Source organism: Rhinopithecus roxellana, chromosome 1 (assembly GCF_007565055.1).
Source record: "Rhinopithecus roxellana isolate Shanxi Qingling chromosome 1, ASM756505v1, whole genome shotgun sequence".
In the NCBI taxonomy this organism is placed as follows: Eukaryota; Metazoa; Chordata; class Mammalia; order Primates; family Cercopithecidae; genus Rhinopithecus; species Rhinopithecus roxellana.
This window is the reverse complement of record NC_044549.1, coordinates 149,933,707-149,945,836: the sequence shown is the minus strand read 5'-3', so window position 1 is coordinate 149,945,836 and position 12,130 is coordinate 149,933,707. Positions and strand designations below refer to the sequence as shown.

At 38.7% G+C, this 12,130-nt stretch overlaps 1 protein-coding gene across 1 annotated transcript in view; it reads right to left on the bottom strand.

Moving 5' to 3' along the window:
* Nucleotides 1–2,855: 2,855 nt before the first annotated feature.
* Nucleotides 2,856–12,130, bottom strand: part of ATP13A5 (ATPase 13A5) — a 95,137-nt gene continuing 85,862 nt past the window's right edge. The window contains exons 28-30 of the mRNA XM_030932141.1: nt 7,474–7,562; nt 4,814–4,894; nt 2,856–3,367 (exon numbers count right to left, since the gene is read on the bottom strand). Coding sequence (XP_030788001.1) covers nt 3,107–3,367; nt 4,814–4,894; nt 7,474–7,562 — 431 coding nt within the window. The 3' untranslated portion in view covers nt 2,856–3,106. The remainder of the gene's footprint in view (nt 3,368–4,813; nt 4,895–7,473; nt 7,563–12,130) is intronic.

Here is a 12,130-nt window from a genome sequence, read left to right as displayed (position 1 = left end):
AAGGCTACAGTAACCAAAATAGCATGGTACTGGTACCAAAACAGAGATATAGACCAATGGAACAGAACAGAGTCCTCAGAAATAATACCACACATCTACAGCCATCTGATCTTTGACAAACCTGAGAGAAACAAGAAATGGGGAAAGGATTCTCTATTTAATAAATGGTGCTGGGAAAATTGGCTAGCCATAAGTAGAAAGGTGAAACTGGATCCTTTCCTTACTCCTTATACGAAAATTAATTCAAGATGGATTAGAGACTTAAATGTTAGACCTAATACCATAAAAACCCTAGAAGAAAACCTAGGTAGTACCATTCAGGACATAGGCACGGGCAAGGACTTCATGTCTAAAACACCAAAAGCAACGGCACCAAAAGCCAAAATTGACAAATGGGATCTAATTAAACTAAAGAGCTTCTGCACAGCAAAAGAAACTACCATCAGAGTGAACAGGCAACCTACAGAATGGGAGAAAATTTTTGCAATCTACTTATCTGACAAATGGCTGATATCCAGAACCTACAAAGAACTCAAACAAATTTACAAGAAAAAAACAACCCCATCAAAAAGTGGGCAAAGGAGATGAACACATTTCTCAAAAGAAGACATTCATACAGCCAACAAACACATGAAAAAATGCTCATCATCATTCGCCATCAGAGAAATGCAAATCAAAACCACAATGAGATACCATCTCACACCCATTAGAATGGCAATCATTAAAAAGTCAGGAAACAATAGGTGCTGGAGAGGATGTGGAGAAATAGGAACACTTTTACACTGTTGGTGGGATTGTAAACTAGTTCAACCATTATGGAAAACAGTATGGCAATTCCTCAAGGATCTAGAACTAGATGTACCATATATATGACCCAGCCATCCCATTACTGGGTATATACCCAAAGGATCATAAATCATGCTGCTATAAAGACACATGCACACGTATGTTTATTGCGGCACTATTCACAATAGCAAAGACTTGGAATCAACCCAAATGTCCATCAGTGACAGACTGGATTAAGAAAATGTGGCACATATACACCATGGAATACTATGCATCCGTAAAAAAGGATGAGTTTGTGTCCTTTGTAGGGACATGGATGCAGCTGGAAACCATCATTCTTAGCAAACTATCACCAGAACAGAAAACCAAACACCGCATGTTCTCACTCATAGGTGGGAACTGAACAATGAGATCACTTGGACTTGGGAAGGGGAACATCACACACTGGGGCCTATCATGGGGAGGGGGGAGGGGGGAGGGATTGCATTGGGAGTTATACCTGATGTAAATGACGAGTTGATGGGTGCTGACGAGTTGATGGGTGCAGCACACCAACATGGCACAAGTATACATATGTTACAAACCTGCACATTATGCACATGTACCCTAGAACTTAAAGTATTATAATAATAATAACAAATAATAAAAAAATAAAGCAAACAAAATGTAAACACAGAAGGATTGTTTTTATAGGACTTTGCATTTATGCTGGTGGTTTGTGTAACATTTATAATATGATTTACTGTAGTAAATTTCATGTTGAAAACATTCTAAGATGTCAGAACTGTAAAGTCAAGGCTGTCATATGTTGAATCTGTACATCATGGTATTAGGCACATAATTGGCACTCATGTAATTGAACTGGTTAACTAATTGCCTATGATCTGTTAAATTAGCAAAAATAGATTTATCGTTATAAGGAAAGCCTAGTAGGTAATTTAAAATGTGCACTAGAAATAAATTTTCTCTCAAGTTTCTGGTGAGGGTGATATATAAAAGGTAATAGTGTACAGAACATATTTGTAAAGGATGCACCCTTTCATGTGGTATTTAATGTGCATCTAATAGGATGATTTAGATAATTAAAAGATGAGCTAGAACTTAAGGTTGTTTAGTAGCCTGAGAATTGTCATGCTGCAGTTACAAATATTATGAGTCCCTTTTCTAGCATTGTTTTTAAGATGAGTAATGTTGAGTTCTGGACAACTTTTAAGGTTAGAGCTTGAGGCCGGGCACAGTGGCTCACACCTGTAATCCCAGCACTTTGGGAGGCTGAGGCGGGTAGATCACTTGAGGTCAGGAGTTTGAGACCAGCCTGGACAACATGGTGAAACGCCATCTTTCCTAAAAATACAAATATTAGCTGGGCATGATGGCGGGTGCCTGTATCCCAGCTGCTCGGGAGGCTGAGGCAGGAGGATCACTTGAATCCGGGAGGCAGAGGTTGCAGTGAGCTAAAATTGTGCCACTGCACTCCAGCCTGGGTGACAGAGCAGGTCACCATCTCAAAAAAAAAAAAAAAAAAAAGAATTAAAAAAAAAAAACTTGAGGTTTTCATGTGTCGGTAACAAGAAGTAAATAATGTTGCCATGCTTCTTGTATAAGTATCTTTTTACTGTTTATTTCATTACCTTTGTGACCTACTCTAAACCTTCCCATTCCCTGGCCCCAAAACACTATACCTTGAGTGATGCCAAACTTTGGTGGAATCTGCTTAGACATTTATGGTGCCCATGCCAAGATTATATGGAATTAACAAACATCTTCATTCTACCACGTCCACATAATTCTGGCTTCTTATAGTTAGCGTTGAATTTCCGAAAGGGTTGATTGGTCCTTGTTTCTCTATGAAAAGCATAAAAGTGAAACAGAAAGAGCAACTGTGACCTTGGGAAAAAATATATATGTAAATGTTCTTCACAAAGATTTAAGTAAACTTGTGACAACTAATGTATTAGTAAAACTTTCAAAGACCAAATGTTGCCTCAATTTTTCTTTTTTCAATTGATGTTCATACTACTAATTTGACTACAGTACCATGAAAGCTGTTCATTTTAAACAAAATAATACTATGCAAAATGAATACAGTTTATTGAAAAGGATAACACAGGAAATGTATAATTTTTCTCTCATTGGTAAAGCATACAGTCAGAATAAGCGTATCTAAGGTCTTTTGCTGCTAGGTTTAATGCATTGAAAATATGCTTTGAGTGCTTGAATGGAGAGAGGAAAGATAAGGGGAGAGGATCATCACTTCTCCACAATGTGTTAATTTGGGGAGAAAAGCAGTGCTGTTCAGCATGTACGACAACAATTCTGATTACAGCCTGGTCCAAAAATGCTGTTCTGTGGGTTGGCTTCCCAATTTGAGTTTTCTTTCTGGAATCTGTTCATGGCTTTCATAGCCTCTGTTGATGTAGAATCCCTTTTTGCCGTCACCTGAATAATCTGTCCTGTTTGTGGGAGGCCAGGTTGAGTCTTCTGCCAGCTTCTTTTGCCAAGTCCTATATTGACTTTTAGAGTAGAATCCAAATTCTCTTTTGATCAACAGCCAGAGCTCATGATTTTGAAGGATGGCATCCTGAAAAATCAGATGGGAAAGACAATCAATTTATTGCGCAGGTCCCCCTGCAGCCAGGCCGCTGGCCACCGCAGCCCGCCCCCTTCTCCAGGCCTTCCTCTGAGGTGTGCTTATTGCTGCTGTATCTACATCTCCTTTTCCAAGTCCTGGAACTCTTCCCTTAAGAAGCAAGAGGGTGCTTGTGTTCACATAAATCTGCCAAAAGCTTCCTTTCCACACATTTCCTGGTTAAGTCCTGGCTAGGGATTTTCTTAGAATGATTTTACCCTCAGACTGAAATGATAACAGCAGTAACGTGCTCAAAATGAAGAAAAGAAAAATCACCATTAGCCCTGCTGCCTGCCACCTACCATGTCAAATAAGAGTTTGTTGAATAAAGTGTTGAACTCTAGAAATCAAATGGTTATTGGTTTTCATTTTTTGAGTTTTCTTTTGTTCACATGACCACACAATTTTTATCCATTTATAGTAATGAAATTTGTCAAATTTTGCATCCCACTTTTATTTATGCTAAACTTTCTGTGGTAAACAATTTTTATGTAGCTTTAGCCTTTTAAAAGTGTTATTTTATTATGATAAGAATGTAGGTACAATATGATTAATAATCATTTTTAGTGACTGTTTAGCATTTCCTCAAATTGCTGTATAGCTATTTAAACAAACAGCATCTCAACAACACTTAAGTTGAATGTAATATTTTGCCACTGTAGATAATATTATAAGTACCTTCATACATGTAGTATTTTTCTCTTCTTTTGGGTTATTAAAATACACAGTCTCAAAAATGGAATCCCTGAGTTAAAGAGTATGAGAAAATTTAAACATACTATATATAATGAGGTATATATATATTTTAAAATTTGGTCGATCCCTTTTCCAAAAAGTCTTAAAGCACATGAGTTAAAATAAAACAAAACTCCTTTTACAAAAAGGAACTCTCCTTTTACCAAGATAGTACTTGAACCTCTTACTAAGTGGGTAAAGTCATTTAGTGACACTGAGTAGAAAAGAAACACTGTAAGGGGAAGACCTTCAAGAAAAAGAATTGACTAGAATAAGCAACGGCTTCTCCTCTTTCTTAGGAAACCCTCCAGAAGGCAGTTCTTCACTCTAAAAAGTCTCATTGAGTTTTAGGGTTGGAAGGTCACCTGGTCTAGTCTTTACTAGATTGTTGAAAATATTAGAAAAGTGCAATACAGTGCATTCATGGAAACAAGATTAGAATTAATTCATGTTTTCCTTTCTATGCATTTCTATGCAGACTTCAAATAATTGTAAATCATTCCCCCTAAAATTTTCCTCCAAAATAATGTGTACCATTTTAATAAACCCTTAATAATTATCATTCTGGGGGATCAAAGTGGTTGCTCTAGAAAATAAGCACCTGTTGAAAATGAGATCCTTAATTTGTTTATCTTCCTAGAAAAAGTACAGAGATTACTTTACCTCTACAAAGAAAGTCACACAGAATTGGGTGAGGGTTACCACCAAAATTAAAACCCTCCACGATGTTATGGTTGGGACCAACTGTTGAAAAACAAATACCATTATTACATTTTTCATACTTTACACTTTGAAAAAAGATCATATTATTTAATTTATATATTTGTAATAACTCTGAGCTTAGAGGTGGGCATTACTTTACAGATAATACAACGGAAGGACCCAAAGCTGCTAAATAAATGGCAGAGCCAGAATTCAAAGGAGAATGGACTACCTCTTGGCCTGTGTAGCGTTGACAGCCTAATGGTGTCTACTGAGAAATGTGCCCTGAATCACAAATATAAGACAGGACATTTTGGAGGCTATATGTCTCTCTTCATTTTTATCTTTTCAAACAGAGAGAAGGCTAAGATTAAATCATTCATCAAATAATGTTAATACTTCTAATTTTCCCAAAGCAAATTCTACCTGAAATTCATTCCTTAAGGAGGACAGAGAAATGTAAGTATATTTTGATTGAAACTAGATGCAGATTGCTCCTGGCCCTATATCTGATGGCTTAATGAAAGTTGAATGAACCCTCCAAACCCCCCAGTTTTTAAAATTTAAGGGTACACATTGATCATTAAATACAATTATTGGAAGTGTGAGAGCCGTAACTTCCCACGGCTGCATCCATAACTTCCCACGGCTGCATCCATAGCGAAAGGCTAGTTACACAGCCTTTTTTCTGAGACCCTACCCAAGAGTAGAATATTTATGACTGACTGCGTGTGGGACTGAACTCCCTTGAGAACAAAACCCACTGACCCTCCATACTATCTAAATGCTCATCCCCAATTCTCACCCCTATGCTGATACTGGTTATTTCAAAGTGATACTTTGTCATTTTTTTCCCCAGGTGGAGACAGTCTTTATCAAGTTGTGAAATACAGCAAACTGTAAAGGGTTGTTTGGATTAAAGGGTTGTTTGGAAAAGTTGGGTCAGATTCTAGCAGAGAACCTGGCTGTTTTTCTCACGGCTACCACCACTCCGATCCAGGAGAACTAACTCTTCTCCATCTTCTCCTTGACCTGGAAGGCACTTGATTCTGAATTATTTAATTTTGAGATGGAGTCTCGCTGTGTCTCCCAGGCTGGAGTGCAGTGGCACAATTTCAGCTCACTGCAACCTCCGCCTCCCTGGTTTAAGCCATTCTCCTGCCTCAGCCTCCCGAGTAGCTGGGATTACAGGCACCTGCCACGACACCCAGCTGATTTTTCTATTTTTAGTAGAGACGGGATTTTAACATGTTGGCCAGGCTGGTCTCGAACTCCTGACCTCAAGTGATCCACCCGCCTTGGCCTCCTAGAGTGCTGGGATTACAGGCATGAGCCACCATGCCTGACCCTGGAATTATTTATTTATGCAATGGTCTTCTCTCCTAGCTTCTAAACTACTTGAGAGCAGTGACCACACCTTATTCGTCTTTGTAACTCTAGTACCAAACTCACTTTGGAGCTTCATGTTTGATAAATAAATGAATGACTGGGTTTTCATTTCCTAATTGCTTCTCTCTCCTCTCACATGTAGTCTTCCTGCCATCATCTAATTAATCTGTCTTCAGTGCCCTGCTGAGAAGCCTGTTCAGATAGCTTCATTCACTCCATGTTGCTCTTGGCATAAAGTCTAAACTTGTCTAGCTGCCTCCATCCATCCATGCCTGCCTTTATTATTCATTCTCGTTCATACTCCACAGCACATGGCCTCAGTTTTAGCCAGTCTTCTAGTGCTTGGGTAAGCCTTGCTTTTGATTTCTGTCTCTGCCACCCTACATTCATTTGCATTTCTAAGACAAAAGCTCTTTCAGTCCTCTTTGCTTCTTATGCTGTTCTTGTTGGGAATATCCCTGCCTCCTACCTAGCAAAATGTAGCCTATCCTTTTGGACCCAGGTCAAGTCGCATGTCATCCATGAAATGCCTCCCATGACAGCCACAGTCCACAGTGAGGCCTCCATCTTCTATATTCTTCCCAGTTCTGTCTATTTTCACACCCTCTTCAAGTATGGATAGCCTCAGGTAGCATTCCAGTATGTCTCATCTTCACAACAAATCTATGACTCGAAGGTCAGGAGCCAACCCTTCTCTTTCTTTTATTTCTCTCACAATACTGGGTCCAAGAATTAGTTCAATAACCTCTTGATGAATTAAATTTCAACCCAGGGCATCCTGGATCAAATTATATCCACTGATACAAAGCTTCATATAGTCAATGTCTGACAACACATGACTGTCTTACAAGTCTATGTTTTCTTTCCCTTTATAACTACATTATAAAGGATTTCTATGATACGGTTTATTTTTTTGAAAATTGTACTTGGAAAATTATTGTATTATTGCATTAATTTTATTGTATTGGTATAACATAGCATAATAAAGTATCCAAACATAATATTTCAGGTAGGTACAGGATAAATGTCCCCAATAATGTTGATAAAATGAAAACCATTGGAGGCCAGTGTAGGTGAAATTCAGGTATCTTATTTGCCCTTCTAGTACACAGAAATAGCCTCACCGTATCTGGTGGTCAAAGAGAATACAGTAATAATTGACTTGTGAATTACAGTGAATACACGGTCCATGTACATGAGCCATGCCAGATGTGCAAATGAATGCCACTTACCTCCATTCCACGGTATATAACTTGAAAGTCAGAAAACAGAATGAAAATTGTGAGGCCCAAGGCAGCTAGCAGCAGAAATGAAAATATATCTGAGGAAATACCAAACATCATTTTTAGATGTTAAAAAGAATGTTTCTTATAATCTGGCACACATTGCAAAATCAATTATCTCTGTTGGGCAAATACCAGATATATCTTCAGATGTTTTGATATATCCTCATATGTTTTGAAATATGTTCTAATGCTTATAAGATGAAGGTAATATCTTAGAATCTTTCCTTGAAAGTCTGGATGTAGTAGACTGTTAATCAAATGTATTACAGTAGCTGTAATATTTACAGCAGTCCATGAAGCTGCTGCCCGGGTTCACTATCACTGTGTGTCTAGTGAGTTGTGCTTGCATGGGATCAACAGTCTTCTTGTCACCATCTCATTCTTCCTCGTTGCCTAGAGAATAAAGTTCAGGGATCGACATTCAAGGCCTTCCACAGTGTGGGCCTAATCAGCCTTTAATCTGGTCTCTGACTACTCTTCCTTATGGGCAACCGGAAAGGTAAACCATAAAACCTCCAGCTTCCACGGAGGCCCAACACTCTCCAGCTTCTGTGTCTTTGTTAAAAAAAAAAAAAAAAAAAAAAAAAATGCCCTGTGTACATAACAATATTCCTGTCTTGGGGCATGCTCCAATTTTTCTCCTCCTCCTCCCCCTCTTTTTTTTTTTTTTTTTTTTTTTTTGAGACGGAGTCTCTGTCGCCCAGGCTGGAGTGCAGTGGCACGATCTTAGCTCACTGTAACCTCTGCCTCCCTGGTTCAAGCGATTCTCCTGCCTCAGCCTCCCGAGTAGCTGAGACTACAGGTGCCCGCCACCACGTGTGGCTAATTTTTTCTTTTTTCATAGAGACGGGGTTTCACCATATTGGCCAGGCTGGGCTCGAACTCCTGACCTGTGATCCACCCGCCTCAGCCTCCCAAAGTGCTATGATTACAGGTGTGGGCCACAGTGCCCAGCCTCCAATTTTTCTTAACCCAGTTAAAATACCACTTCCTCTTCAGAGAGTAGTACTCCCTTACAAAAGCTTGTTTCATATAGTATGTATCAAACTCTGCTTTGCATGATCTTAATTCATGTATCAACTGGACTGTGAGCATTTGAAAATGGCTTTGTCTCTGGTTCTCTGGGACTCTGACTTGAAAAAGTAAATGAGGAATTAGCATGTACGTCTGTTGCATTCCTTCTTTCCATCCTGCCCAAACTGTTTTAATTTTGGGAGCTAAACTTCCCAGATGCACTGTGCCAGCATCTCTGCTCTTATTCCCAACCTCACCCACTCCTCTGTCAGAGCTTTTAGCAGAGCACTTTAGAGGTGGTACCTTAGAAATATCTTTTATAGAATTATCACCTTCAGGCCCAAACAATAGCATTGAATCAGCATTGCCATGATACAAATGATTCTGATAATCCTGTGAAGTTATAAATAAATGAACAAACTTAAGTTTTCTCTTACACTCTACCTCATTTATTCAGTGTTGCTTCACTCCCCCCACCCCCAACTCTCTATAGGCCTATACCAACCCGAAATCTGAGGCAACTGCCCCTTGATAGCAGGCTCTATTTCTGAAGTGAACAGAGTTCTGTTTTCATCCTTGAGCACCTACACACACCCTCAATATTTATTCATGCCTCACTTTATGTATATAAATAAATGTAGCACCTCTCAGAAGTGCCTGAGAAGGGTATGAGGCAGACAGAAGAAAAGTAGGAATTGCATCTCTCAGGATAAAGCAATCTAAATGGCTTGGTGATACGATTTCAGGAAATGGCTGTGTGGATTTTTCATTTACTTCATGGATTTGGAGTCCCAGGAACCCAGAAGCTGGAAAGAAGAGGGTGCCTGAAAGGTCTGTTCTGATGAAGGCCTGGATCTCACTAGCGACTGGGGCTGACTGGTGTGCACATCACTGTCTAATGGTCTAAAAACTAGGCCTCGCCTGTGCACAAGTGAGCAATGTAGAAACAAAATTATAAGGTCATCTTTTAAAATTCAGCTTTGATTGAAAAGATGTAATAAAGAGCTGAATGTTGGCTCTTGTTGGTTAGTTGATGCTGCTAGGGAATCATGAAAGAAGAGGGTTCTGTCAATGCAGGTGCTTTAGGAAAGCACATCCTGTGTAAGCCATTACACTTTATTTTCAGATAAGGTTAGTAAATGTTCACACTTGTTTCCAGAAAAGTAAGTCTCTACTTTTTCTATATCTTCTCATCATAAAGTCGAGTTTCTGTCAAAGGTTGTTAAAAAGGGCAAAAAGTTTTCTGTTATATCAAAATAAAGTTGCTTGTATATTTTAATAGTAGTTCCAAAGGCTTTTGACTTACAACCTGAGAGTATGTGTTTGTTATCACATTACATTGGTTAGCATACCTGTATGCTAAATTGTAAAACATTTTACATTTAAAATTATCAGTTATGTTTGGTATAGGGGTTTTAATTTACCCACAAGCTTTAAGTCACTGTGAGGTCACTAATCTACCTCTAATTCACTCAATTCATGTAAAAGGACTTTGCAGCTACTATTGAAATTGAAGTACTAGACCGGATGCAGTGGTTCATGCCTGTAATCCCAGCACTTTGGGAGGCCGAGGCAGGTGGATCACGAGGTCAGGAGTTCAAGACTAGCCTGGCCAAGATGGTAAAACCCCGCCTCTACTGAAAATACAAAAAAAAATTAGCCGGGTGTGGTCGTGGGTGCCTGTAATCCCAGCTACTCGGGAGGCTGAGGCAGAGAATTGCTTGATCCCGGGAGGCAAAGGTTGCAGTGAGCCGAGATCATGCCACTGCACTTCAGCCTGTGCGAAAGAGCAAGACTCTTATCTCAAAAATAATAATAAAGTACTAGACAACAAATATATTCTGCTTGTAAAATACATTTATAATTTTTAAAATTATTAATGTATAACAACACCATACATTTCCTGTGTATTAGTGATAACCCATTAGAAAATATAATGGAAAAGTCATTCACAATATAACCAAAAATATAAAATACAAAGGAGTAGTTTTTGTTTTGTTTTGTTTTGAGACAGAGTCTTGCTCTGTTGCCAAGGCAATTCTCCCTGCCCCAGCCTCCCAAGTAGCTGAGATTACAGGTGCCTACCACCACGCCCGGCTAATGTTTGTATTATTTATCAGAGACGGGGTTTCACCATGTTGGCCAGGCTGGTCTTGAACTCCTGACTTCAGGTGATCTGCCCGCCTTGGCCTCCCAAAGTGCTGGGATTACAGGTGTGAGCCACCACGCCTGGCCAGATTAGTTTCTTAAATCAATGTGCAGGCAGGATTTGTAATGGAGAAAACAACAAATATTTACTAAGCGACATTAACAAACAGCAAGAATAAATGGGGAGACATGACATGTTCCTAAATGGGAAGATTAAGTTATATACCAACGTAAATTCTTCCCAAAGTATCAAAAGCCCAAAGGGAAATTTTAAAAGCCTGGCAATTCATTCTAGAGTTTATCTTAAAGAATGAACAGGAAAGAAAGAAATACTTTTTTTAAAATGAGGAATAATGAGGGTACACTGATCTTGCCACTTATTAAGTAAAACATAAAACTATACGTTTTAAAGTAGAGTGGTAAATCAAGAATAGACTGATGTTTAAAAACAGAAAAGATAGTCTGGAAACTATATAGACATATATGTATAAACATAATTCATAATATAAATGATGTACAAATATATATGAAGATAGTTATGATAAAGGTGGTATATTCAGTGGAAAAATAATTAATATTAAAAACTCAATAGTCAATAAAAGCTGCTAGAAAAACCAGTTGACTAGTTGCAGAAACTTGTTTTAATCCCTACCTCAAACTATACACCAAAATTAACATTAGATTTTAAAAGCACTTCAGAACTAATCATGATAATTATACTATTTCATAATTAGAAAAAACTTCCTGTGCATAAAGACAATGGAAAAAAGATCACGAAAAAAATGCAAACTAAAACCAAATGAGACACTATTTTCTAAAATCTTATCAGACCAGCACAAATTTTGTTTTTTAACTAGTACTTCATGTTGGATGTACTATTTTTTTTTTTTTTTTTTGAGACAGGGTCTTGCTCTGTCACCCAGGCTGGAGTATAGTGGTGTGATCCCGGCTCACTGCAGCCTCGAACTCCCAGGCTCAAGCAATCCTCTCACCTCAGCCTCCCCAGGTAGCTGGGACTATAGGCAAGAGCCACCATGCCCAGCTAATTTGTAAAAATTTTTTTTTAGAGACAAGGTCTCACTGTGTTGCCCAGGCTAGTCTCAAACTCCTGAACTCAAGCAATCCTCCCACCTCAGCCTCCCAAAGTACTGGGATTACAGGAGTGAGTCACCACTCCCAGCCTTAGCTGGGAGGATCTTAATTGTAGCTTCGAAGAGTTTTTTTAAAACTCTACTGAAATTAATATACTGGGAAAGTAAATAAGATTTTTTGAGCCCCGATTATAAGCGTCAGATCCTTTACATAAATTGTGCTAGGCCCACTCCATAAAATGCTTTGTTTAGTCCTTCCCTCAGGACTTAACAAATTAAGGATACTCCCTCCCATTCTGCCAATGAGGAAATAAGGTCATAGAATAGTTAAAGTAACTTGCCCAGTGTTA